Source organism: Acipenser ruthenus, chromosome 2 (genome assembly GCF_902713425.1).
Source record: "Acipenser ruthenus chromosome 2, fAciRut3.2 maternal haplotype, whole genome shotgun sequence".
Taxonomy (NCBI): domain Eukaryota; kingdom Metazoa; phylum Chordata; class Actinopteri; order Acipenseriformes; family Acipenseridae; genus Acipenser; species Acipenser ruthenus.
The window spans coordinates 34,815,815-34,841,508 of NC_081190.1; the positions used below are offsets into that span (position 1 = coordinate 34,815,815).

The following is a 25,694-nucleotide window of genomic DNA, read 5'->3' on the forward strand; positions in this document are numbered from 1 at the left end:
GCCAGGCTCTACACCTCTTCACAGTACACTCCTTAGGATAGCCAACCGCAAAAATGTATTGATCAAAGATTACCATTACTAGCCAAGTCTTGCTGTACAGCCCTCCACACACTTGAACACTAGTCAAATAGATTTTGTATGCTGGAAACAAGTAGTAAAAAGCAGGCTGTTTATTTCAGCTTGATTTTTACTTAATTTACAAAAGCTATATTTAGGTTTTTTCACATTAAACTAACTTGAGGAAAAATAATTAAACCATTTAACTTGCAGTTGTAAATGTTTAAGTACAACCTCAATGCCTGATGAAAATAAGGCATATAGAAGGGTTAAATATATAAGCAACTTGCCTGAATCAATGGTCCCCATGGGGGAAAAAAAATTAATAGAAAATAAAACATTTGCCTTTTCTGTACAATACAAAATCACAGACTGGAGAGAACATACTGTAGGCCCATATTTATAAAGCAGTTACCTTTTAATCCTTATTAGAAAACAACACAAAGAAGTTGGAGTGTCAGGTAGGTTTTTATTGTGCTAATTTACACTCCCTATAGGCAGTTAAAATGTTTATTTTTGATTTTGGTTGAAAATGCTTTATGAATATGGACCATATTGAAACAAAAACTCATTAAAATGTACATTTTCTATAGGCTCACTTTTCCATTCCATAATCAGGTAACAGCTTTGTCGCAAGATACATTTTCATTCCATACATCTAATACAGCACTAGTTTTGTTTGATTAACTTTGATTAAAGAATTTACGTTTTTTTTTTCCGATCTTTGTTTTTCCATTCAAGCAGAGAATGGGTGAAATCGACCCCTTTATGCTTAAAAAAAAAACACTTTGTCATTGAGAAACGTCTTATTTAGCAAAACCCCTTTATCATATTCAACATGCAACAAAACCATGATTTCCAATATTCTAATTGAAATAACGTTTGGTCACAGCAAAGCTATACATATAGATAAAGATCCTACACACATTTCAAAATGTTCTCAAATAAACTGCAGAAACCGCATCATATAAAAGTGTATTGGACAGTCTTTTATAGCATAAATTTACAGGTAAAAATAATATGCACAGAACAAAACTAGAGTTAGTTGAACAGAACTAACTTGCACTTATTCGGAGTCCAAGGTCCGCCCCTCTCCTGCTTCAGCACAGCTGGACTCTGAGTCACTGGAAGGCAAGGCAGACAGGCCCGCTTTCTCCTGGCACAGAGACTTCAGCCGTCAGTCAGGGTATTGTGCACAATATTCATTAAATGTTTTCCTCTTGCGCCCCATTTTCAAACCAAACTAGTAACTGTCACCGTATACCTATAGAAAAAGCTTACCTACACCTTAACCCGATAATTTCAAGGTAGGCGGTTAGAATGACAGGCGCTGTAGCTGGAAAATGAAAGTGCACAGGGTACAGGTCTTGACAGTCAATGATTGACAGTCATTTAAACAAATGAGAGCATTCTAGCGCTGCTTCAGTGAACGAGATCTGTCAGAACAGGATGAAATGACTGACAGTGAAACTACAGTGAATGGCTAGATGTCGTTGACTGACAGCGACATCTAGCCATTCAGAGCGGAACAGAGACAGCAAATATAAAAAGTACACAAACTACAGATTTTTTTTGGTAAGAAAATAAAAAACAGCGAGTGGTTTTACAGATATTTTATCCTATATAAATTTATTTCAGGCAAACTCATTTATGGGGAATTCGACGTTTAACAAGCTTTACCAATTTACAATCAAAGTAGCAAGCCTAACTATAACAAAATAATTTATTTATTTTTTGTTACTATTTCATTATCGTTTTACATTCTATTTTAGTTATAGTTATTATTAACGGATATGATTTATGTTCGTTGATAGACATTTTTGTTATTGTTACAGTTAACTAAAAAAACACTAACCAAGTGGTAGTCAAGCTTTCCAAAGGCTTTCAATTGTACCCCCACCCGTATGGTGCATCTTTAAAACGCTTGTTCAGATCTTCTTGTATCCATTGCACCTTTTAATTTTGTCTCCCTTTTTGAGGCAATATCTGCTGCATCTATGATTATTTACTTACCACAGCTGTTCTCCTAATGTAATATCTATTTATACCTCCACCCATCTGCTTTTCTTATACATTTGCAGTATATGCCTTTGTCTATGCATCCATCTATTCATCATTTATAGACTAATTCGTCTGTTTGTATCCAATTTATCACTCGCTCTTCTGTACCTCTTTGCCACAGTACTTGTCTTAACCTACCATCTATACCCCAATTCATATACCAACTCATGATCATCATTCATTTGACTGCAAAGCAGTTGGACAATAAAAAGATTCTGAAGTATGTGGCATCTACATCCATAGTGTGTGTCTCTGCAGATAGCATCAAAACCAGACACTGAAAAACAACAAAGTAATAAATTAGTAACAAACAGAATAAACACCCAATTGATGTCTAATCCCAGTTGTTGAAACCCTGTACTTGTATGTGTGGAGCCCCTTGGCACAGCATAACGTAGACTGCTGGTATCCACAAACGTGCAAAATACTATTTAGAATTCCCTTTCAAAATATCAGTTCTGCTGCTTTGATTGAAATTCTATTTTAAGTCAGTGGCCCTACCTTACACCAGCATACCCAAACCCAATTCAAAAGTTCTCCCTGATTTTACACTCAGGCGCTCCCTCTTATTTGATTGCCAAAGGTGCCAAGATTTCCAGACACCTGATCTTTTATCTTAATTTCTCAGCATATTATGATATGTGAAATCTATTGGTGTTTTTTGGCTGGCAATTATAAATACACAGTTCAATAAAAAAAAAAAAGAAAAAAAAAAAAATCTTGCATTGCAGTCCCAGAGAGTAATATACCTTACTTGGAGATGATACAGTCTGCACTACAGCTCCCATTTGTGTGCTCCACCCCCCACCTCATCAAAAGGAAAATAATTAATCACCCACAGCTATCTATTGTTATTGGCTTCTATTATCACCTGCTGAAATTGTCCAGTTTCATACATGGCTGATCTGCTGTTCAGGATAGGTTATGGGTTGTATACAGACCAAATCAGTGTGAGAGATGGCCTGTGCTTTCGATCAATACCTCAGATAAGGATAACGATTTAATGGGGATTTCAGCATTACAAGAAAATGAGGATAATGCTGTCCATATATCACCTTCATCAGAAATATTTGTTATCAGAGAATAGTACAATATGTAATAGAATATTAAATCTGATCTGTAATTTTGGTCAGTGCTTTGTATGCACAGCCCATCATAAAATCCATCCGGAGCCTTGCAATAAAATCATTATCAACCAAGGACTTTTTGCAAGTGGAAATTGTGAACTCTGGCAAACTAGTATCTATTCTACTTTATCAGAATTGATCAGAATTATGTTGTGGTACATCTCATCTCATCTCATCTAGATCTACAGTATATTGTCTGTTTTTGAATAATTCCTGAGCTGATCTCAAACTGTGTACTTCTGTGTGTTTTGAGCTCCTGCATTATTTGATTTTGGGGCTATACGGTATTCAAGTGTCTGTCCATATGCCTGTCCAAAGGACATTCTTTTGGCACATAACTTAATGTATTGGCACTATGTCTGTATATTAAACTTGCATTTTTACTGTGCATACTGAAAGATGGATGTAAGTGATGATTTCACTTTTTAATGACTGATACAGTAATTATTCTGCAGTGCGAATGCAAATCCAAGTCAAAAGATAGTGTTGGGGCCATTACACGGGTTGCATGCTATATACTAGAGGTCTAAATTTAAAACCCGATCCGAATGCGACCCGAGACCTTTTGAAATATTTGCATACCCGACCATCTTCACAAATATATTTTAAACATACAGCCTTCTGACTTCCAGCCGGCCGCTGGCTAAATTGCCGTCTACTTCACCAGAACGAATGCTTCCACAGCGTAGCTCACACAGGTTAATGCTGCGTGCGCAACTAATTTACGCAGTGCTTCATTGACCCTCAACACCCCTACCATGTGACCATGATACCCCACGAACCTGAGGGTTAGGGTTAGATTATTGTTGTGTGTATTTAAAGTTACGGCCAATACCCCACGAACCTTAGTTTTAGGGTTAGGTTATTGTTATAAAATAAACTTTTGTTTTAGTACCTACATTTATCACCCTTATCATGTGGTCGGGGTTTAATGATGACGTCTATTACGAGTTACGCACGCAGCACTACCTTGTGTGAGCTACCGTGTTAGAGCTACGCTGTGGGAGCCTTCGTTCTGCAACAATACCCCTCTCGCAATTTCCACTATTCATTACGTATGTAAGTCGAGCAAAACATTCCGGGCTTATGTTTCCATGGACACCGTGAATGGACCAATCGGTTTCGAGCTTAAATGAAGGCCCAACTGTACAATCATATACCTGAGTCAGTAACCGTACAGCAGAGTTATGACATTTAACTTTTATATAAAAAAAAAAAAAATTAAAAAAACCTACGTTTTCTATGTGATAGTCTTTACTCAAAGTGTATGAAATACAGTGTGTGTGTTATAGCATTGTAAAATGTCTTAAACATTGACTTAGAAGATCGATCTGAAGTTTTATTTTTATGTGCTTTGTTTTGCTGATTTCGGTCTTTTATTAAATGAAAAATATCACTATATGAGCTACAAGATGTACCGGTCAGATCTTTTGCTGCAAAATCAGTTGCTGTGAAACTGTGGTCAATTAATGTTATTGACAGTTTACACACAAAATGCAGATAAAAAGTACACCGACACACAACACACACATAAACACGCACGTATAAATACTGCACATACTGTGATTAGGCACAGTACTTTAAGTTTGTTATTTTTAGAAGACTATCTAAATTCCCTTTTTAAGAAGTTCAGTCAAATGGGAATGTATGTGCAGTACGAATCTCTTCTTCCTCATCTTCTGTTGATGTATATTAGGCAAGAGCAACAGTGGGGGGGAGTGAGAGTATTTTTGCGTTAAATGTATTGCTATAAAGTACTTTAGGTTTGTGTTTTGTTTTTTTACCCGGGAAAGGTAACTGACGCTTGGATATGGATGCACTGGTGTGGCACTGTCTACTACTACACGTCAAATTTTTTAAAATAAATAAATAAAAAGCGAAGTGACGTGAAGCGCTGGTATGTCCAGGCCCTTTAGGGTGCTAAAATGCATGGTGCAAACATAGATACACAGTATACAAATGTAGGCATTAATGAATGGGTTAACTCTGCGTTTTGATTTCACTTTGAAACTTTTGACTCCTACGCACTCCAGTCTCTCTGAGTGTCTCTTGTGGCGACACATTCTGGCAAAATTGAGCTACAACAGTATTACATTGAATGTCTTTAAATAGAGTGTATACAATCTACTTTAATAACTTTCACCCTTTTCCAGGGTGCCACATAAACATTAATCTGACTTAATTTAATACAAATTAAAGCTAATAAGCCGTGTACTGCAGTGTTTTGTGGCAGACTGCAAGCACCAGCCCAAAAGAGAAGCTGCTCCAGATTTCCTATAGTAGCTCATGCTAATCTCCTAAAGAAGTGGTATGTCGGTTTGTGCTAATCTATATTAATAAAATGAATAAGAAATATCCAAAACCATTTGTATGTAAATTGTACACCAAAGTGATTTTCTGTTTCAACATTACTCTTTTCCATTTGAAGTAGTTTCCATGTTTTTCATGTCATATACCTATACCTATATTTATGTACTGAACTTTTACTTTCAAGATACGTTGTTCAAGTAAATGGCAATACATTATTTATTGTCATTTGTATTTATTTTAATCATTTAAAAACGCCATAATCCACTTGCTGATAACACACTGACCTGACCTGACCAGAGCCTGAACTATAATTAGGGCTTCTGATTTTTGGTTTTAACCGATAAAACACCCCCCCCCGATAAAAAAAAAAAAAAAGAAATCGGTGGGTAGCCAATAAACACCAGAAAAACTGTGGAAATGGTTAATCAATTCACGTTGACTTTACCCTAGTCCCATTAAAAAATAAAACCTACTACAAAAATAATAATAAATTCATTTTCCAGTGCTGCTGGGCAATGTCCAGCCTTCCTTACTTGCATCTATCATTGATTCGTTCTCAATACTTTAAACCCGCCCCAACTACTGAGTGACAGCACATTCCTACATTTCTATTGGAGACTCCACTTGCAAGATTTTAAACAAGATTACAATCAGGATGGAGGCTTGTTAGCGGGATTTCAAGCTGTGTTACAGTTAAGATACGGAGGATTTAAAACAGAATTGTGGCGAAATGTACAAAAATGCCTACACACAAAAACCCCAGAAGAATGTGCCCGTGACCATAGGGATTTCGTTGTGGAAGACAGCAATGGAAAGAAGGTGCAACTTAAGTGTGCTGTCAAGTTACTACTATACATATTTTGACAAAAAAAAAAACGCTCAAGTATTTTGGAAAGTAACTGAAAACACTAATTTCATACAGTATATCAAAAACGAAAGCCCCCAAAAAAACTGATTTACATAAAACTCAAACAGCTAAAAATAAGCACCGAAAAATACAATCAATAAAACCTGAAAAACAGGAGCCCTAACTATAATATACAAACTACACCCCACCTGACCCGAACCCAACACTTCTTGTCGGGCTCGGGTCGGGTTGCAAGGCTGTACTATATACTATTTGTTCTGCTGTATGACTGGTGCAGCTACTGTAAATTGCATTTTTGTCGGAAACGTAAACAGGAATAAGATCTCCTAATATTGGGATATTCTGAGAGAAACCTTGTCCGTGTCTTGTTGTTTATGCAACTACAGTAACTGTTGTGTTATTACATCAGGTACTGCTGTTCTGGGGTTGGCAATACTCTGTAGTGTTTCCCAATGCCCTTACATTTTTTATAGAATTATTACTTTTCACTTCCACTGACTGACTGTCTGTCTGGATCTGCTTCAGTGAGCATGGAACTCTCCCAGCACTCGACTTGGAGGAAGGGGTTTGTCATCATGAGCGCATCACATAAAACAGTTTTTGTGGCATGACAACTTCTCACAGTTGCTTTTCTTTTATTACTGGAAGTACAGTACTCTACTATTGCACCAGTTCCCATGTGATTATTAGCAGTATGGTCGGTCTTTCCAGCTTTTTCAATTTTTAGCTTGCATTGCCATATAACTGAACTCCAGGTAACTAGCCTGCATATGAAAAAGCTGTCTGGAAACAATGTATTCACACTGTGGCCCTACTAGGATTTGACATGAGTGATGCCATTTTTATGTAGCGGTAGATGTTGGTTTGCATCCTGTATTGTGTACCTTATTTCGACACTTTACACAACATGGTTCTAGTGTATTCTAGCTCAGTGCAGAAGACATGTTTTAAAATTAGGTTGTTTGCCTTTAAAAACAATAATATGAAAGCTCTGAGACATACGTAATGTGTGCGTGACACCCTCAGTACCACCAAGCCTTGATTAGCAATACAATGTGTTGCACGTACGGTCTGATCTGCTGTACACTGGCCTACAGTACATGCAGTGTGACTGTAACATGATTCACGCAAGCTAACGTCACCACCACGCTGCTTTCCTGCAGCTTTCACTCTATTCTGTCTTCACCCTACTCTCACGCTGCCTTCCCGCAACATTCTTATTGTTTATTTTATTTTATTAGGTACATGCCTGAAGCTGCTAGGCCCGACGTAGCGACCCAGCTACAGAACTACGAGAAATATGCTAGAAACTAATAGCAGTGATGATACCGTTTCGTACATTTTAGAGTGGCTTCAAAGCGGAATTTGTGCGAACGGACCGTTGGTGGAAGTTTTATCTGAAGTCATTTCTGAGTTACATCGTGAGTTAACAGGTGTTGTAACCAGTTCAGTACCCCCTCAGAAACCTGTATCCCCTGGTGCATTGCGCATGCATAAAATGAGATCGCCCCCAGGCACAAAATTTTTCTTTTGCTCGTGTCTGAGGTAAAATACGAGTGAGGTGCACACGCAGCAGATGTCGGCTGCATTTTGCAATCATTTACTAACTTTTTTGACACGACGGCTTGATTTCTTTGTGATGTGTATAATCAGTTATAGTTTGTTTTCATTAAAACGTCTTTGACATGCACAGCTAAAACAATCTTTAACTAATTAATGCTTAATGTATAAACTGTGCGACCTACCTGTTTATAAACGATTGTTCCAATTTCAAGGTAGCCTGTTTTTTATATATTTTTTTGGATTTCAAAACTTGAAAGTTGAAAGTAAATGATCACGAAAGTTTTCACGAATGTTGTTGCTCTGTGGCTTGTGCTGTTATGTCTGGAATAAACACGAGTCGTGTAAATTATATTAAAAATGCATAATGTATTACATATAACGTTATTGTTTACAGACACCGTATTTGTTTATATATTTATTTGATGTATAGTACACACACAAGATTGGTATTGACTGAGAAACACAGGACATACCAAATTAGACAGCTAACAATATCTTAGTCTATGGCGGTATTATTTGCTATCCCCTGTGCATTTTAGACAGTGCGGCTCCTAGAAATGTCAAACTTCCACAGTGTCTACCTGTGCCCCATTATCACACACAAAGGGTTTGGTTGATATTGGGTGTATTTACAGTGAGATCAGAGGTGGCTAACTGAAACATATTATGAAATAAAACACAGATGAAAACCTAATATTAACTTTTATAACCTGTTGTGGTTTTCAACGTTTCAAATTCTATATCATTTATACTCCAAGTCTGAGATCTACACTCAACGAAAATATAAGAGCTATTGCTGTTATAATACGCTTCAATGGGGATGTGACATTATTAAAACACTGCTCTTTAGTTCACTGTTAGTTTCCTTTTTTTTTTGTTTTTCTCTGGCACTCATAATGTGCTGTCATAGGCAAACGTGAAACCCTGTTTTATATCACAAATTATGCCTGCACGGCAATCATGATATAAAGCAGGTTCATCTGTATTTAATTTAATTAAATTTAATACATCAGGATTTGCATGCTGGGTAGGTGTTTTAGAGTTAGTTTGGTTTAAAGTTTTTAGTTTTTGTAAGAATAAATTCATAAAAACAAAAATGGGACAACAGACAGAACAGCAACACAATTTTGGGAATAGGCACAATCAACATTGCCAGATGAAAGGCGGTTGAGGGTGGAACAGCATTGTTTTCAATGCATTTAAGAAGTGGTCTGTGGATTTTGTTATAGTGGGAGAACAGATCAATTATTACACCTGTAAAAAAAAAAAAAAAATGTGTTTGCACTGCTGTGGAATTTTGCATGTATTTTTGAAACAGCAGCTACAATACCAGCCTTTTACGTCCAGTAGTGTTATTCAAAATACAATTGGCCTCAATTAGTATTACTGTAAGCTTGCACATTTTAACTACATTGATTTTTATTTAGACAAACTAGCATTTTATTGTGCCATGTATAGGTGGTTAAAGGATTTATGGTGTGATGTGTTCTGTGTGAAGTAGTTTTGCAATTTTTTTTTTAAACATATCGGTGAACAACCCTTTTTTTAATTGTGAAAATAACGAAAATTATTTATTTTGCAACATGCATTATTATGCTAAACTTTCAAGATACATTTCTTTCTGTAATATTAAACCAATGAGGTTGAGTTTATTGACTTTGAACTGGAGCATGTATGTGCGAGTATGCAATGGTTTTAAAAAGAGGAAGAGAAAAAAAAATCACTGCTGAAGTGACACTCTGTAAAGAGCAGTGCTGTACAAGTATTTAGCTCGCTGCGGCACTGCTCCACAGCGCCCCCTTCAATGCCAGACGACACTCGATCTCAACACGTCCTTCATTCAAGCTTCACGCACCATTCCTGCAATGTCCACGTAGCGCTCACAATGTATTAATGCAGGAATCCTGCGTGAATCGTGTTAGTCATGCTGCATGTACTGTACATGATCTGTTCCTCTGATTTTGTATTTCAGAGCACATGCTTGCTTTGTCCATTGATGTGACAGCCTGATAAATCTACACAATTTTCCTCTGTTGCAAAAGTGCCTTTTAAAAATGATTTCAGATAATACTAATTGACTGAGCTTTGTGGAGGGGTACTTGTAGTAGATGGAAGGTGGTTCACACTTTTGAGGTGCTCAGGTAATGGGAAATCAGACTTGCACTAATTAATATTGACTTGATGGATATTCTCAATGAACACAATGTTTAGTAAAGTTTTAATGAAAGTATAAAAAAGGCATGTTGATACCTAATATAACTGTCTGCAGATCTTTTGTGTCATTTTTTTCATTAAGACTCGGTAATCTGTATGTATACTGGATGTACCAACCTACCATAGATCTGTCTCATCATTATCAGCCATGTTAACATTCATAATGAAAATATCTGTCATTATTTACCTATTGTACAGTATGTACTCTATTTAGCACTGCTGTAGTATATCTGCCTTACTGCTACGGTAGATATCGATCAGTCTGTCTAGTTTATAGGTGTCATAACATTCACCGCTGCAGCACTTGGCTGAGCTCATGCCTAAAATGGTTGCTAAATTGCGGTGACTTTTTAGTTTCTGGGCGATGGAGACCAAGCAGTGTATTTTGAAGTGACATAATGTTTGTTGGCAAAAGCAGATCATTTTTTTTAATTTCTTTTTTTTTATTCCCATTTCTTTTTTTTTTATGTTGCATGCATACGCAATTTTATATATTTATTTCTTTTTTTGACAATGAGAAATATCAGAGGAGATCTAAAAATAGGGAAAATATGATAAAGTATAAAGGTATTGTAAGGGCAAAATAGGCTATGTCAGTCACCTTTCTGTCAGTTTTGATCAATACAGTAAATCATCTTTCATCATCTCGGGTATTTGGAAGTCTACCTACACAACAGAATCCTTTTGTCTGAATTATACAGAAGGAAGTCCATCCCTTGTGTTACTGTAGCAGAGCCAATTAAGTATGCATACTCATTTCTACAGAAGCCCTTTCCTTAAAGCAGCCTGCCAAAAGGTAACAAAGCAGCAGTTAAACAGCACTGTTTTTGTTTGGGATTTTGGTTTCATTGTCTCCCATGCCGTACTAAATTGGTTAACGGAAGGGCTGTATCTCCCTTGCATGTGCACACTCTTTTTCAGGATGTGCACATGTCAGGGTTGAACGCATTTATCCCTGAATTTGTTTTAGTTCACAACAATTCAGGCTGGATTGAAAAGGAGGAGGGAGAACTAGAGAATGAGGGAGGGGGGGAGGGGGGTAGTCTGTTATCAAGGCAACCTTTCCTCTGTGCAAAAATGGGGGATAGCATTGATTGGTTGTCGGAGGAAAGCCATTTCATTTGAGGATTGGACAAGAATCTGCATCAATTTGCTGCCCGTCTCCAAGACACTGGTGATGATGCCACCACAAGCAGCCTAACGTCACAGCTCTGTCACCCAGCGGGGTGTGGGCTAGCTCTCTTCCAGTTTACATCTGTGTTTTTTTTATACGGAGACAGGGAGAGATCCTTGTTTGTGTTTGTGAGTGAATATTAGTGTACGGAACATAGACTGTCTTGCTTGTTATTCATCTCTGGTTGTGGCTGTTTCTCTCCCTGTAGCCGGCACTGACACAATGATTTTTTGCAATCACTTAGGTGAATACAAGAAGGACGAACTCCTGGAAGCAGCGAGGTGAGTATACCCTTTCTCTTTCTCTTGATTGTTAGAAAGAAGCAGACACTGCTGTTGTGATCTAGGGGATTATTTTGAATGCTGTATGTTTCTTAAATTTATTTTTTAGATTTGAATAGAATGCCTGTTTTAGTAGTGTGTTTGTGTTTTTTTTTAAATGTCTTTTTAATGTTAGTGTTAATCACACACTGCTATGTTGCGCTGAACGGAAGGTTGAGTTTAACTACACATCTTGCTCAAAGCCACCAGAGACGACATGTGCATTCAGGCAGGCTGCTATCTTCATTTTATTTTTGGTTGTAAATAATTTAGTGCCAGAATATCCCCCTGCCTTTTTAATTGGCCAGATGAGTCCTTTTATTTCCAACACACTCCCCTGGGAGGTGGTGGTCAAGGCAATAAGGCACAGGGAGTTTACGAAGAACCTCACAACATTCAGAGTTGCCTTTCTGACAAGCAACACAGCACAGCTTTTCAATCTGAATGCCTGCACAACTTTATTAAGAAAGGCTTAAAAAAAATGTAATTGTTGTCTAAAAACACTTATATCCAGAGGGGGTGGGGTTGGATGATGAAACTGCATACTCACCTGGAAAAAGAATACATACTGTATACAAGCTGCTGGTTTGTGCATTTAGTCCTGTTAAATATTGTATTTTTTATATTAATGTAATAAATGTTGCTTTTGGAAAGGGTGGGGAAGTGTTAATATCAATAACAAGTAAACTAAGAATTTGTCGCCACTGAATTTAGCTGATCAATTTACAGTAGAGGTGCCAGATGCGTTTCTATTTCAAATAAAAATGAAATCTCTCTCTTGGTCTAGCCTATGAAAAGTTTTTACAAATTGTTATGTGTTTTATGAAATGTGCGCACATTTGCAGGGTGTCTTGTTAGTAGGCCAACACAGGCAACACAACATTGATTTAAAACCATCATGGCAAGACATATCCAAAAACAGAGCATTATGTGTCATCAAAGCATTTTTTTCCACCCAGACAGTCTGCTCTGTTATGTCACTTAATATACACAGGTGTCTATCGAATGCATTTTGTCTTGTATAGAACAGGGGGAGGGGGAGGGGGTTCTGCAGAGTATACAGTGTAAGGTAATAGGAAATAAAAATAAACTTGAAATTTAAACACAAACAAAACAGTTTCTTTGCTTTGCATTTTAATCAGATATCATGGTAAAAGCATCAGAAATGTGCCATTCACATATAAATAAACGATTGTTTTTTATAAGGGTAATCACAACTGCACATAGAGGAAGATAACTTTTTGTAGTTGCTGCCTGGAAGCTTTTAAAAAGTACCACATAATAAAACAAACAACTGTGATACAGATAACACTGTAATATATGCAGTCTTAGCATACAATAATTCAGTTATCATTCTGCTTTTTGTAAAAATAAATAAAAAAAACTATAGAAATAGTGGTGCCATAATTTAACTCCTTGCTTGATTTAATTATTAATTGAGGTTATTATAAGTCTTGATTCCATTCATGTATTATGAGAGAAATACATTAAAAAGACTAACAATCCATCAGTCTCCTTAAAATAAATATACATCTGCTGCCAAGAAGCCTGGCCTTGGCTTCTCACAAAGAATGGAGAGAGAGAGAGAGAGGTTGGGTGCAAATGTTTGCCAAGGCACAATAGACAGTGTGCACATACTTGTGCATCACGAGCACGGAATGTTCTAACAGTTTTGTTTAGTCTTTGTTGGGTAACAGAGGAAACATTTATGGCTTCAGGTAGGCTTCTGTACCTAATAGTACTGCAGGGTCTTGCCAATTTAAAGATTTTATTTGGCACCTGGACATTTCACAGGTTGTATGCCATCAGAGCATACAATCTTGTCAGTGTACAGTTGCACCAAAAAATATTCAGATTGGCTTTTAATATCCATAGTTGTATTATAGTTGTGTTTACAGTAATTGTGTAATGGATCAGTTTTCTCTCTTAAGGTGTACAGAAGCATTCTGCATTGTGTTGTGTCCCTTTTATAGTAGGCCACAATTGCATTCTGACATTGTATGTCTTAAATTGTATAACATTTCCTGATTTTTTTTTTTTTTTTCATTGTGCCAGTTTACTTATCAATATACTTTCTGACACCACATTTTTTAACATTCACATTTTAGAGGAAAACCCAAGTAAGAAATGTGTGTTGTGCAAGAGCACTCAGTCAGTGATGTGATTAAAAAGTAATGAAGCACCAGCATCACAACATTTATGTAGACGTGTGATCAATACCAGAGAGTATGGTAGTATATGAGGCTCAAAGTGTTTCACTTGGTTGCATTACACCCGATACAGTTGACTTTTTTTTCGTTTTGTTTTTTTTGTCCCAAACTTTGTTCTCAGCTCAGACATCACAGGATTACATTTAAAAAGGTACACCCAGTACTGTAGGTGGGAGCATGTGAAAAACCTGGTTTGTGTTTAACACATATGCATTGTCCATGCTGTGTCTGCATTAGAATTTTGTTGGTGATATCTGAAGCTAAGTGTAGAAGGTTGAGATTTTTATTTTATTTTATTTTATTTTATAAATGGATACACGTTTGATTTCCCATGCTACTGTAGCACAACCTGAGATGCAGCTTCTTATAGTGGGGATTTTCATTCTCCCTGGATTTTTATAGGTCAAGTGATTTTGTCCAAGGTCATGCTGTGCAGGGATTTGCACCCAACATCTTATTTTGCTTCAACTATTTGTAGCCAATATATAATGTATGCCATGATGGTACAACCTGATAAATGCTTATTCCGTTTTAAAATAATCTAACCACCTCCCCTCAGAGAGTTAGCGTTTCAAGATTGTAATGCAATTTACATTGTGTTTGCTCTCCTTTTATTAAATGCTATTTTGCTGCAGGAGCGGTAACGAAGAGAAGCTCATGGCCTTGCTGACTCCATTAAACGTGAATTGCCATGCGAGCGATGGAAGAAAGGTAAGACAGTGGTGTGATGTCAGCTTTGAATTAGAGATAGAATGGAGCTGCTGCCACACGACTGAAAACTGTTCACGTTTATGTTGGCCTGCCTGCTGTTGCTTCAATAGTAATGCCCAATTTTACATAATAAATCCACCTAGGCATTGTTTAATGAACATAGTTTCAAATATTACCTATTGGAAGGTTGGCACACATTCTGGCAATGTTGTCCATTTGTACAAATGGACATTTCTACATGCTCAAACTATTACCAACAATGAATCTATCTGGTTGCTTGTTTCAGAAAACAATGCAGTGCAGTTGAAGTGTATCCTCCTGTATTGAGATTCGCAAAGTCGCCCCTGTATTGAGTTGCTGGTAAAAATGCAAAGAGCTGTTCCTTTCACTTTGAAAACCACAGCTGAGCATCACATTTGTGACAAGCTGTATCAGTGTATCTGCTAGTACAGGACTTGAGCATTTAAGGCTCAAGTGTTTGTACAAAAGAGCTGTAATGTCTGCTTTAAAAAGAATGGCTCACTGGTGGAGCATTGTGTGTTACTTGGTAAACGGGGATAAGATGCATTTAAGAATCCAAAGAATATTCTACCATGCTAGAACGTATGACAAAATACAAACATTCCTGAATAAAACCCGCCTTACAGTATAGGAATCGGTTAACCCTTGAACACCATAAACCATTTGGTGTTGAAACATATTCATCAATCAAAAACTCAAAAAAAGTTCAGGTTCAAGCCAGAAGGACTGCAGACCCCCAATACAATGTAATATATTGTTCAAAGGTAGAGACTTTAAAATCTTCCATTACAGGTACCCCTCAATGGGCTTTCTCCAAAGTTCCTGCAATATGCATTGCTACAGACCTGTAGTAAATGTATTTGAATTCTCCAGTTCTTCTCAACCCATATAGATGTAGATGATCAATCCATCATGTTCCTTCACGCTTGTGTAGCCGTAATGAATACATGTACTTCCTCATTACAAACGTGTGAGGTTTTATTTATTTATTTATTTAAATGTATTGTGATGAGTAGTTCACAAATTAATTAAACTAATTACAATGCTTGTTTCAAGATGAAAATTCAAAACTTCAAAACTATTTTTTTAAATGTTGTTTTTTTTTTGTTTGTTTTAAATACAACTTCAGTCACTCAGCCACTCCAATCTTTTTTGACATAGGAGGCTGTGTGGTCTGGTGGTTAAAGAAAAGGGCTTGTAACCAGTAGGTGCCCGGTTCAAATCCCGGCTCACTCACTGACTCACTGTGTGACCTTGAGCAAGCCATAGTCTCTGTAAGTCGCCTTGGATAAAGGTGTCTGCTAAATAAACTAATAATAATAATACTAGTTTTCACCCTGGAAAGCCAAGTCTGTGCCAAACAAAATCCGTAAGAAGCAAGGGTGGCAGATGGAAGTTAGGGCTTGTTTTGTTTTGTCCTGTTTGCTAGGGCGAGAATACTTCGACTGAGCAATTAATGACAGACAAGTTACTCACTGCTGAACTATTTTTAGTTTATTGATTAAGTGTTTTCAGCAGCTTAGGTGCCATGTTTGAACCCAGATAAATCTATGGATTTAGCGAAACCCACTTAATGTCAGGCTCCCTGTATTATCACCAGATTGAAATTTCCGGGCTAGTGTAATGGGAGTCAGTGGAAATAACTCATGATAATAGCACTTCGGTTATTTTCAGCTTCTGCTTTTTTTCAGTCAGATTTGTCAGTCGTGAGAGTAATTTTAACCCTACAGTATCATTTCAAACTCTGCATGTATATTGACATACCAAACACTACATGAAATAATTGTAGGAGAATTAATGGAGAAAAACAGAGTTTTTACTGACCCATTTTCTTTGCTTTGGGAATGACCGGAGAGTAAAGGCCCTGTAAATAAGTCCACTATGAAGGATTTTTGTACATTACTTTTTTCATACATTACAAATAAAAAAGAAATGTGAAGATTGGACATTTTACATTTCAGTACAGTAGTTGCTATTACAGTCTTTGTTTTGATTTTTTGTCAAGTTACTGTTTTAAATAAAAATAATAATTTCAGAAATAAGCAGGACAGTAAAGTAGAGTGTACTAAATAAAATGAAACCGCTGTATTAACAGGATACAGTACATTGTTTTTTAGTACTGTATGTTTAGTTTGTTGTAAGTCTACATGTGGGGCTGGTGTTCTGAAACTTGCACGTGGTGGACCTGCCCAGCTAATTTTATCAGAACAATGCCGAATGCTGGGCGGTGTTTTAAAGGCTCAACAAGCCTCAGGAAGTGCCCATGCTCTCTGGAGTGGAAAAGCTGGGCAGTGGAAACCCTTGGGGAAGGAAATGCCCTCAAAAGGCGGATGAGTGAAGCATTAGGCTAGCCAATGGTGTCCACTGTGGAAGGATCTGGGAACCCACCACATATGTCCCGCGAAACCATCATGAGTTGTCACATTCGAATGTTTAATGCTATGGCATACAGAGGTGAGGCCCCCAGGCCAAAGGATGTCCCTAGAACTACTGGGGAAAAGGGAGTTGACCGTCTGAGTACACCCACATGTAGTGATGCTAGCAGATCAAAGCCACTCTGTGGAAGTCTGACGGCTGAGGAAGGAGAGAGAAAAGACGCCATCAACCTTGGTAAGGACATGCAGGTAGCCACTTGGAATGTCTGAAGTATGTAGATTGGAAAACTGCAAGCAATTGTACATCATCAGGGCAGAAAGAGGGCACCTTAGAATGGAGGGAAGATGATCTACTCAGGAAACGAGGATTCGAAAAAAAATAAAACGGAGTTGCACTGATGCTGTCAAAAAGAACGGCCAACACACTTCTAGGTTACAACCCGATCAACGACGAAATTCTAACAATCACTCTCTTGCAAATCAGTCTGCGTAACCATCATACAAGTGAATGCACCCACCAGTGATGCAGAAGATGAAGAAATCGAAAACTTCTGCGGTGCGCTACAACATCAAGTAGATGAGGCACCAAGCGGAGACCTGATGTCGGTGATGGGAGACTTCAATGTGAAAATCTGATAGGGAAGTTCGGCTTAGGAACGAGGAGCGAAAGGAGAAACACTTGCATCTTTCATGGAAGCAATGACATTCTATTAAAATAACACATTGTTCCAACAGCATCAGAAGAAGCTGAATCTCACCCGACAATCATACACGGAACCAAATAGATTACATCCTCGCCAACCACCGCTGGAGATTAGCATCAAGAACCTCAAAACCAAACCAGGTGCAGATTGCGGGTCAGACCATCACATTATTATTTGTTTATTTAGCAGACGCCTTTATCCAAGGCGACTTACAGAGACTAGGGTGTGTGAACTATGCATCAGCTGCAGATTCACTTACAACTACGTCTCACCCGAAAGACAGAACACAAGGAGGTTAAGTGACTTGCTCAGGGTCACACAATGAGTCAGTGGTTGAAGTGGGATATGAACCAGGGACCTCCTGGTTACAAGGCTGTTTCTTTAACCACTGGACCACACAGTCTCGATGGCAAAGATAAAAGTCAAACTGAAAGGGCTAAAGGGAGAAAAACAACCCAAGAGATTCGACCTGGGTGGCATTAGTCAGGAATACACCTTGGAGATCAAAACCCACTTCTACGCTTTGCTCACCCTGGGTGTTGATGAAATGCAACCCAACTATCTCTGGGAGACAATAAAGAAGTGAAATGACCTATGGAGTGCAAGCACAAACAGATAACTTAAGAATAAGGCATAGGAACTTTCAGCTTCCTTTAACTTAAAGTAGTACCAGATATCATGTTTTAAAATGAGAATGTGTGCCAACATGTCTGTCAGAACTGTGCATTTGAGACCTATTTTAGTGCAAAATAGGTAAGATTTATGAAATTATTTTGTTAGCTACATTTACTTTTAAGGGGGTGGAGGGGTTGTGTTTGCCAATGGACAATGTTGTTGACTGCCTCATCCTGGATGTGTGACGTTTAAGCATAGAAAAAGGGATTAAAAACATTTCTCGCTGTATTCTTTAAAGGTGTTCCATGGCTGATTACCTAACATACTAATAAAGCAAAGGAAAAGTGTGTTTATCTTGAGCTTTAAGGGACTCTCACAAAGCGCTTTATTACTGAGGTATTATGGATCTCTCACATTGATAAGAGATAATCCTTTTAATGCACTTCTACTGGATCATACTGATGCCTAATCTACTTTCAAGCAGGACTGAGCAGCAATAAATTTAAGGCATGTACTATAATGTAATTACATTTATTTTGACCAATATAATGTACTTGTTTTATTGACAGGAGGATGTACGCTTATTTGGAATATAGCCACCTCCAAAATTATTGGCACTCTTGATAAAGATGAGCAAAAAAGAATGTATAAAATTAATAATACCAGTACTGAGTTATATTGTAATTTTCCAACATGTGGAATATATTAGACTTTATTAATGATTCCGTGGAATCAACCAAAATTACACATTTCTCAAATTATAAATTTATTTAAAAAAAAAAAAATGAAGTGTCACAATTATTGGCACCCTTGTTTTCAGTACTTTGTGCACCCTCCCCTTGCAAGGATAATGGCACTGAGTCTTTTTCTATAATGTTTAATGAGATTGGAGAACATATTGGGAGGGATCTTAGACCATTACTCCATACAGAATATTTCCAGATCCTTGATATCCTTCGGTCTGCGCTTATGGACTGCCCTCTTCAATTGAAACCACAGGTTTTCAATGGGGTTCCAGTTCGGAGACTGAGATGGCCATTGCAAAATGTTGATTTTGTGGTCAATTAACCATTTCTTTGTGGATTTTGATGTGTGCTTGGGGTCATTGTCTTGCTGGAAGATCCACTTGCGGCCAAGTTTCAGCCTCCTGGCAGAGGCAACCAGGTTTTTGGCTAAAATGTCCTGATACTGGGTAGAATTCATGATGCCATTGACCTTAACAAGGGCCCTAGGACCAGTGGAAGCAAAACAGCCCCATAACATCATAGATCCACCACCATATTTTACAGTAGGTATGAGGTTCTTTTCTGCACACGCATCCTCCTTTCGACACCAAACCCACCACTGGTGTGCGTGGCCAAAGAGCTCTATTTTCGTCTCATCTGACCATAGCACCCGGTTCCAATCAAAATGCCAATGCCGTTTAGCTAACTCCAGGCACTTCCGTTTGTTGGTTGCTCTCAATAAAGGCTTTTTTTCTGGCAACCCTTCAAATAGCCTATTGGCATGAAGGTGGCGTCTAATTGTAGATTTGGATACTTGGTGACCCCAAGATTCAACCAAGTTCGGTAATTCTCCAACTGTGGCCCTTGGATTTCCCTTTGTCTCCCGAACCATCTTCCTCACTGTGCGTGGGGGCAAGATACACTTGCGTCCTCTACCAGGCAAGTTTACCACTGTTCCAGTGGTTTTGAACTTCTTAATTATTGCCCTAATAGTGGTAAGTGGTATATTTAGTTTTTTAGCTATTGTTTTATACCCATTGCCTGACTCATGAAGGTCAACAACCAGTTGTCTCTTTTCATTTGTGAGTTCTTTGCCTTTCCCCATGGTGATGGATGACAAATGGATTTCATATGCGTGTTACCTCATTTTTATACCCCAGTGAAAAAGGAAGCCATGGAAGGCCACAATACAGTTGTGAGATGAAGTTAAAGAATTAGAATGTTAATGCAGATTTAATGTTGTTTTGATTTTATTTATAAGAATCTTTAGGGGTGCCAATAATTCTGACACCTATCTTTTTGAGAAAAAATTTTATTGTTAATAAAAAAAAACTTTCTCTGAGCAATTGTGTTGGAATAAAAGAATATGGTTTTCCCATATATTTGAGCATAAGATATAGCTCATTACCTGTGTTTTATTTTATACAGCCTTTTTTGCTCATCTTTATCAAGGGTGCCAATAGTTCTGGAGGTGATTGTATGTCTTTTGAGATACTGTGGGGGTTTTGCTGTAAAAAAACAAACAAAAAAAAAAATCAAAAGAACTATTTAATTTTTAGATTGAGATGTCCAAAGTTCCTCCCTACAGTACCTAATATGAACCCCCAGACATTCTATTAAAATAACATTGTTGTCCTTTTATCATCAAAAGTGTCATTGAAACTGATAGAAGCCCCTTTTTCAATGCACTATTGTGAATGGCTTGGCCCCATTTCTTTATTTTTGTTTTCTATTTTTGGCCATGTTAAATGTGTTAGGTGTATGCTACAGTAGTTGCCATGGGGGATATTGGTGGTATTTTCCTTTTATTAAAAGAGCAGTAGGCGGTAGGCAGTCATTTATTCCACATCTCAAGATCAGTATGCTATCCATTCTTCAGCTGGCTGGGAAAATACACTGCTCCTGTCTCGCAAACTGCTGAGACCCAATACAGGTTCAGATCCAATGATCGTAATTTATAGAACTGCTTGGGTCAGTAAAACAAGTGCTTAGAATTAATCGGCACAACCTCCTAAAGTCAGCAGGCTGCAGACCGACCTTCATGCTGTCTTGAAAAGTTTTAGAATTATGCAGTTTTTTATGTTTTTAACACGTTTTTAAAACAAGTGAATGTTAGCATTTTTGGCCCAGCTACTGCCAGGGTGTAGTTCCAGTTCAACGTATTGAACTAATTTCCAAAGATTAATCTCCAAAAATATCTAGAAACACAAAATTGCTGTTTATGTATATTTTTTGCACAAAATATGTCCATGGTTTCTGGCTAGGTTTGGTAATGTTAGAGTGTTTTAATTATTATTATTATTTATTTCTTAGCAGACGCCCTTATCCAGGGCGACTTACAATTGTTACAAGCTATCATGTTATTTTTACATACAATTACCCATTGGAATTGAACCCACAACCCTCCGGTCAAGAGTCCAGAGCCCTAACCACTACTCCACACTGCTGCCCTTCACTCCACACTGCTGCCCTTAACCATATAATCTTCAAAATGTTTGCCAAGTAATAGACACGACTACAGACATTTCCCAGAGTTTAATTCAAATTTGTGTTGCCTTCTTTTATGAAGCAGATTAAATATTGAACAATATGCACAGTTTGCACTGCATGTAGCTTATTGCTTGTTGACCTTTAGAAACCTTTGTATCTACAGAGATTTCACAATAAGAAGCTGCTGCTTGCAGTTGCATGTCAGTTACAAGCCATCAGATTACTCCATGTTGGCAGCTGCTTTTGGAGAACTGTCAAAAGCCATGACAACAGGCTAATTCCTTGGTTGAGAGGTAATTAATATCTCTACCTGGCTAAGTCAAAAGTTGTCAATAATCTTAGGAGGAGAGGATTGAAAAGCTCCAGCATTTTTATTGGCATTGCACTCAGGCTTCTTTAGGAGGCCATCAGGGATATGGATTTTCAGTAGATCTGATCAGGAAGAAATAAAGATGGGCCTGTGGAGTGGTGAACATGTTGCCATGTGAACTTTTTTGACCCAGACTTGTGGAAGTCCACATGCGTAAAAGCAGGACTTATGCACAGTCATGTGGCCACCTCCACTATATCCTCGTCACTGGGATAGTAATTGCTGCTGCAACCGCTTTTTAGAGAAGGGTAAATATTCCCATCTTTGAATAGTTGAGAATGTTCAACCTGAGGGAGAAACTCAGTTCTGTTATCTTTCTTCAGGAATTCAGCATGATGCTGCATCACAAATCAAAATATAATTGCGATGCAAAAGGACCAAGGTTTTTTAGGGTTATCTTAAGTAGCTGTTCTGCAATATGTGAAATATGTACAGTAGAACTGAAGTCTAAAGGCCCAGTAATGGCTTAAAGCACATATTTAGAGGACTATCATTTGAAAGTAATTTAGGAAAGGAAGTGGGGTGGGGGGTTCTCATTATTTAATTATGTTTTTTTTTTTTTTTTAGCAGATGCCTTTATCCAGGGTGATTTACAATTGTTACAAGATATCACATTATTTTTACATACAATTACCCATTTATACAGTTGGGTTTTTACTGGAGCAATCTAGGTAAAGTACCTTGCTCAAGGGTACAGCAGCAGTGTCCCCCACCTGGGACTGAACCCACGACCTTCCAGTCAAGAGTCCAGAGCCCTAACCACTACTCCACACTGTTCTTGTGTCTACAGTTTTCAATCTGAAGTAGTAGGCTAATGCTTGTGTGCTTGCCAGATTTTTATTTTTGTCGCTATAAAGAACCCTCATTCTGCTCAACAATCTGTCTGTAAAGAAATATTTTGGTCAAAATTATTCAAATATGAAAATGAGCATGTGACGAGCTGTCCTGGTTATAAACATGTTTTCTCAAAGGAAACAAAGCATTCTTGTACATGGAACACAAGATTATTGGAATCTGTAAAATACAATATGTCGACACAATAACCAGGGAAGAGATAGTGTATCTGATCACCAGCAGGTTTTGTTGATTTTTATATTAAATCTAGCAACACTTTCTTTACCTCTTTTTTTTATTATTATTTTATTTCTTAGCAGATGCCCTTATCCAGGGCGACTTACAATTGTTACAAGATAATTATTTTTACATACAATTACATTATTTTGTACACATTATTTTTACATACAATTACCCGTTTATACAGTTGGATTTTTACTAGAACAATTTAGGTAAAGTACCTTGCTCAAGGGTACAGCAGCAGTGTCCCCCACCTGGGATTGAACCCACAACCCTCTGGTCAAGAGTCCAGAGCCCTAACCACTACTCCACCCTGCTGCCCTTTCACCCATCTTAATGTGTTGTTCACGGACTTGTATTTGTATTCAGCTCAGACATGTCCAAGAAAATAGTCTGCTTTATTCTGCTGCTGCTGCTTTTCAATCATCTAAAATATGGTTGCATTTATTTAAATAGCGAGACAAAAAAAAGCATTGGTTCAGACAGTGCAATTCATCAGCCATGACAATGTTCCTTACCCCCTTGGATGGAGTTAACTTGGATGTCAAGCTCATGAAACCATTTCAAACTGGAGTCCATATTCGGAAGGCAGTAACAATAGAACTAACCAATTAGTTTCAGTTTCTCTTAATTGTCTGTTGACTTCTTACAGACAGTTACTATTTTATAATAGCTAGATACATGGAGTGCAGTGAGAGGTTGTGGGACTGCAATTTATTTATTTTTATATCCTTTTAATATATTGTGTGTCATAAAAATGATTAAAGATCAGTGATACTAATGAAGGGTTTGGTTTAGCTCTGTTCACAAGAATCTAGACAATGAACACACCAACTAATTTCCTTTACCATAACATGAGCCTAATAATCCTATCTACAAGATACTTGTATTAACAAGAAAGCTGTCCCGCATTGAGATCCACAGGATTACATCAACACACCATATAAACTGGCCAACTCATGTTCATCCCTTTTAATTTCGTAATGCATGGTTCTACACAATAGGTGGAATGTTTCTTTAAACACACGTTCACCTGCTGTCTTATTGCTGCAGGCAACCCTCTTAAAAGAGCATCTAATATCCAACTTTACAAATGACATTTGTTACATAGATTCTTCTCAGCTATTCATACATTTTGTTGCCAAGCTGCTGCAATTTGTTTTTTTATCCTACCTATCATACTTCTACATTGTCCACAAAGTCAACGTCGGAGGTTCTGTTTAGTTTACACTTCTAGGGTCTTCAAACAAGTAGTATCAACAGGCTTTTACGTATTTATAGAAGCCAAAAATGTACTGCAGTAGCAGTGATCAAGCATCAAAAAGCTCCACTGGGGATGGGCTGTAATGTTTACAAAATGGATTACTGGTAAATGAGAGAAAACAACTTGCAACATCTCCACTACCACTGATGCACACAAACATATTCACATACTTACACATGCTAAACATTAGGAAAGGTTACATTGCCCCTTTATGGATGAGTTATGATCTCTCTCTCTCTCTCTCTCACTCTCTCCATTTTGTTAACAGAGCATGATGTATAAGGGAAAACAATTATTTAGCTTGTTAGGTGTCAGTTGATTTTCTGTATACTAGGCAAATTAGCATAATGTTCAGCCTCTAGAAAACTTTATAGTCATACTTTTGTTGGGGTTTGTGTATATGAGGAAGCACGTCATTGAAACTAACACACATTTTTAACAAATGCTATGTTGCTCTCATGTCTAGTCAGGAGGAGTATGCTGCATGGGAAGGAATCCTGTTGGAGGGGAAAAAATTATAAAACTGAAAAACCTGGCTTTTTTCACACAGCTGTTGAGACATATTGCCTAAATCTATGCCATAAACATTGACTACATGTTCTGTTACACAGCTGTAGAAACAATCAGTTTCTGTAGCAATAATTAAATATTTTACTTTTGTGGATATTACCGTTTCTTAAACAACATACAATATAAAACTAAAACCCTAAGTGGTTGTTCACACTTGTTGGTAGATGAAGACTAGGAACAGGAAGGTCATCATGGCTCCTAGCCCATTTGCATCTGTAATGCCTTGTGCTTGGTTCAATCCACCTGAAGAGCAGTTTTAGACAATCTGTATGAGGTACAGAACAGGTGGGTAGATACTGTGTATACTAAATACATGTTCTGCTAGACACAACATATTATACCTCAATAAGAAAGAAACTTAAAAAGAATACTTAAATCCAGTTGGATACATTGAACAGTAGTACTTTAAAAAGGCTTGTGTGGATAAAATGCTTGATTAGTACATTTTTTATACCCCAGGTTCTATGATCATTTTTGTGAATTCAGATACAAGGTACATTTTGGTTGTGGGCATCCCAGTATGTATGCATGTGTGTGTGTGTGTATATATATATATATATATATATATATATATATATATATATATATATATATATATATATATATATATATATATATATATATATATATATAATTTTTATCTATCTTTTTTTTTTTTTTCTTGTGAATAATAATTATTTAAAATGTCATAGCCAGTATTTAAAATTACCCATGGATTTTGTTCTAGACAGATAAAGCATGTGAGAATAAAATTAGATGCAGTGACTTCATACCAAGAAATAAAACAGCATTGCGATTCATTGGCGAGACACAAGCCATTACCTTCCTTCAGAGAGGAAAATTGATTGTCGCCCAGGACAGAGAAACCACA

At 37.4% G+C, this 25,694-nt stretch overlaps 1 protein-coding gene across 7 annotated transcripts in view; it reads left to right on the forward strand.

Annotated features, from left to right (window-relative positions):
* LOC117972740 (poly [ADP-ribose] polymerase tankyrase-1-like) overlaps positions 1-25,694 on the forward strand; it is a 119,836-nt gene that overhangs the window by 58,778 nt on the left and 35,364 nt on the right. For all 7 annotated transcript variants that reach the window (XM_058994815.1, XM_058994831.1, XM_058994823.1 and 4 more), the window contains exons 4-5: positions 11,619-11,655; positions 14,540-14,615. In XM_058994815.1, the coding sequence (XP_058850798.1) occupies positions 11,619-11,655; positions 14,540-14,615 (113 nt within the window). The remainder of the gene's footprint in view (positions 1-11,618; positions 11,656-14,539; positions 14,616-25,694) is intronic.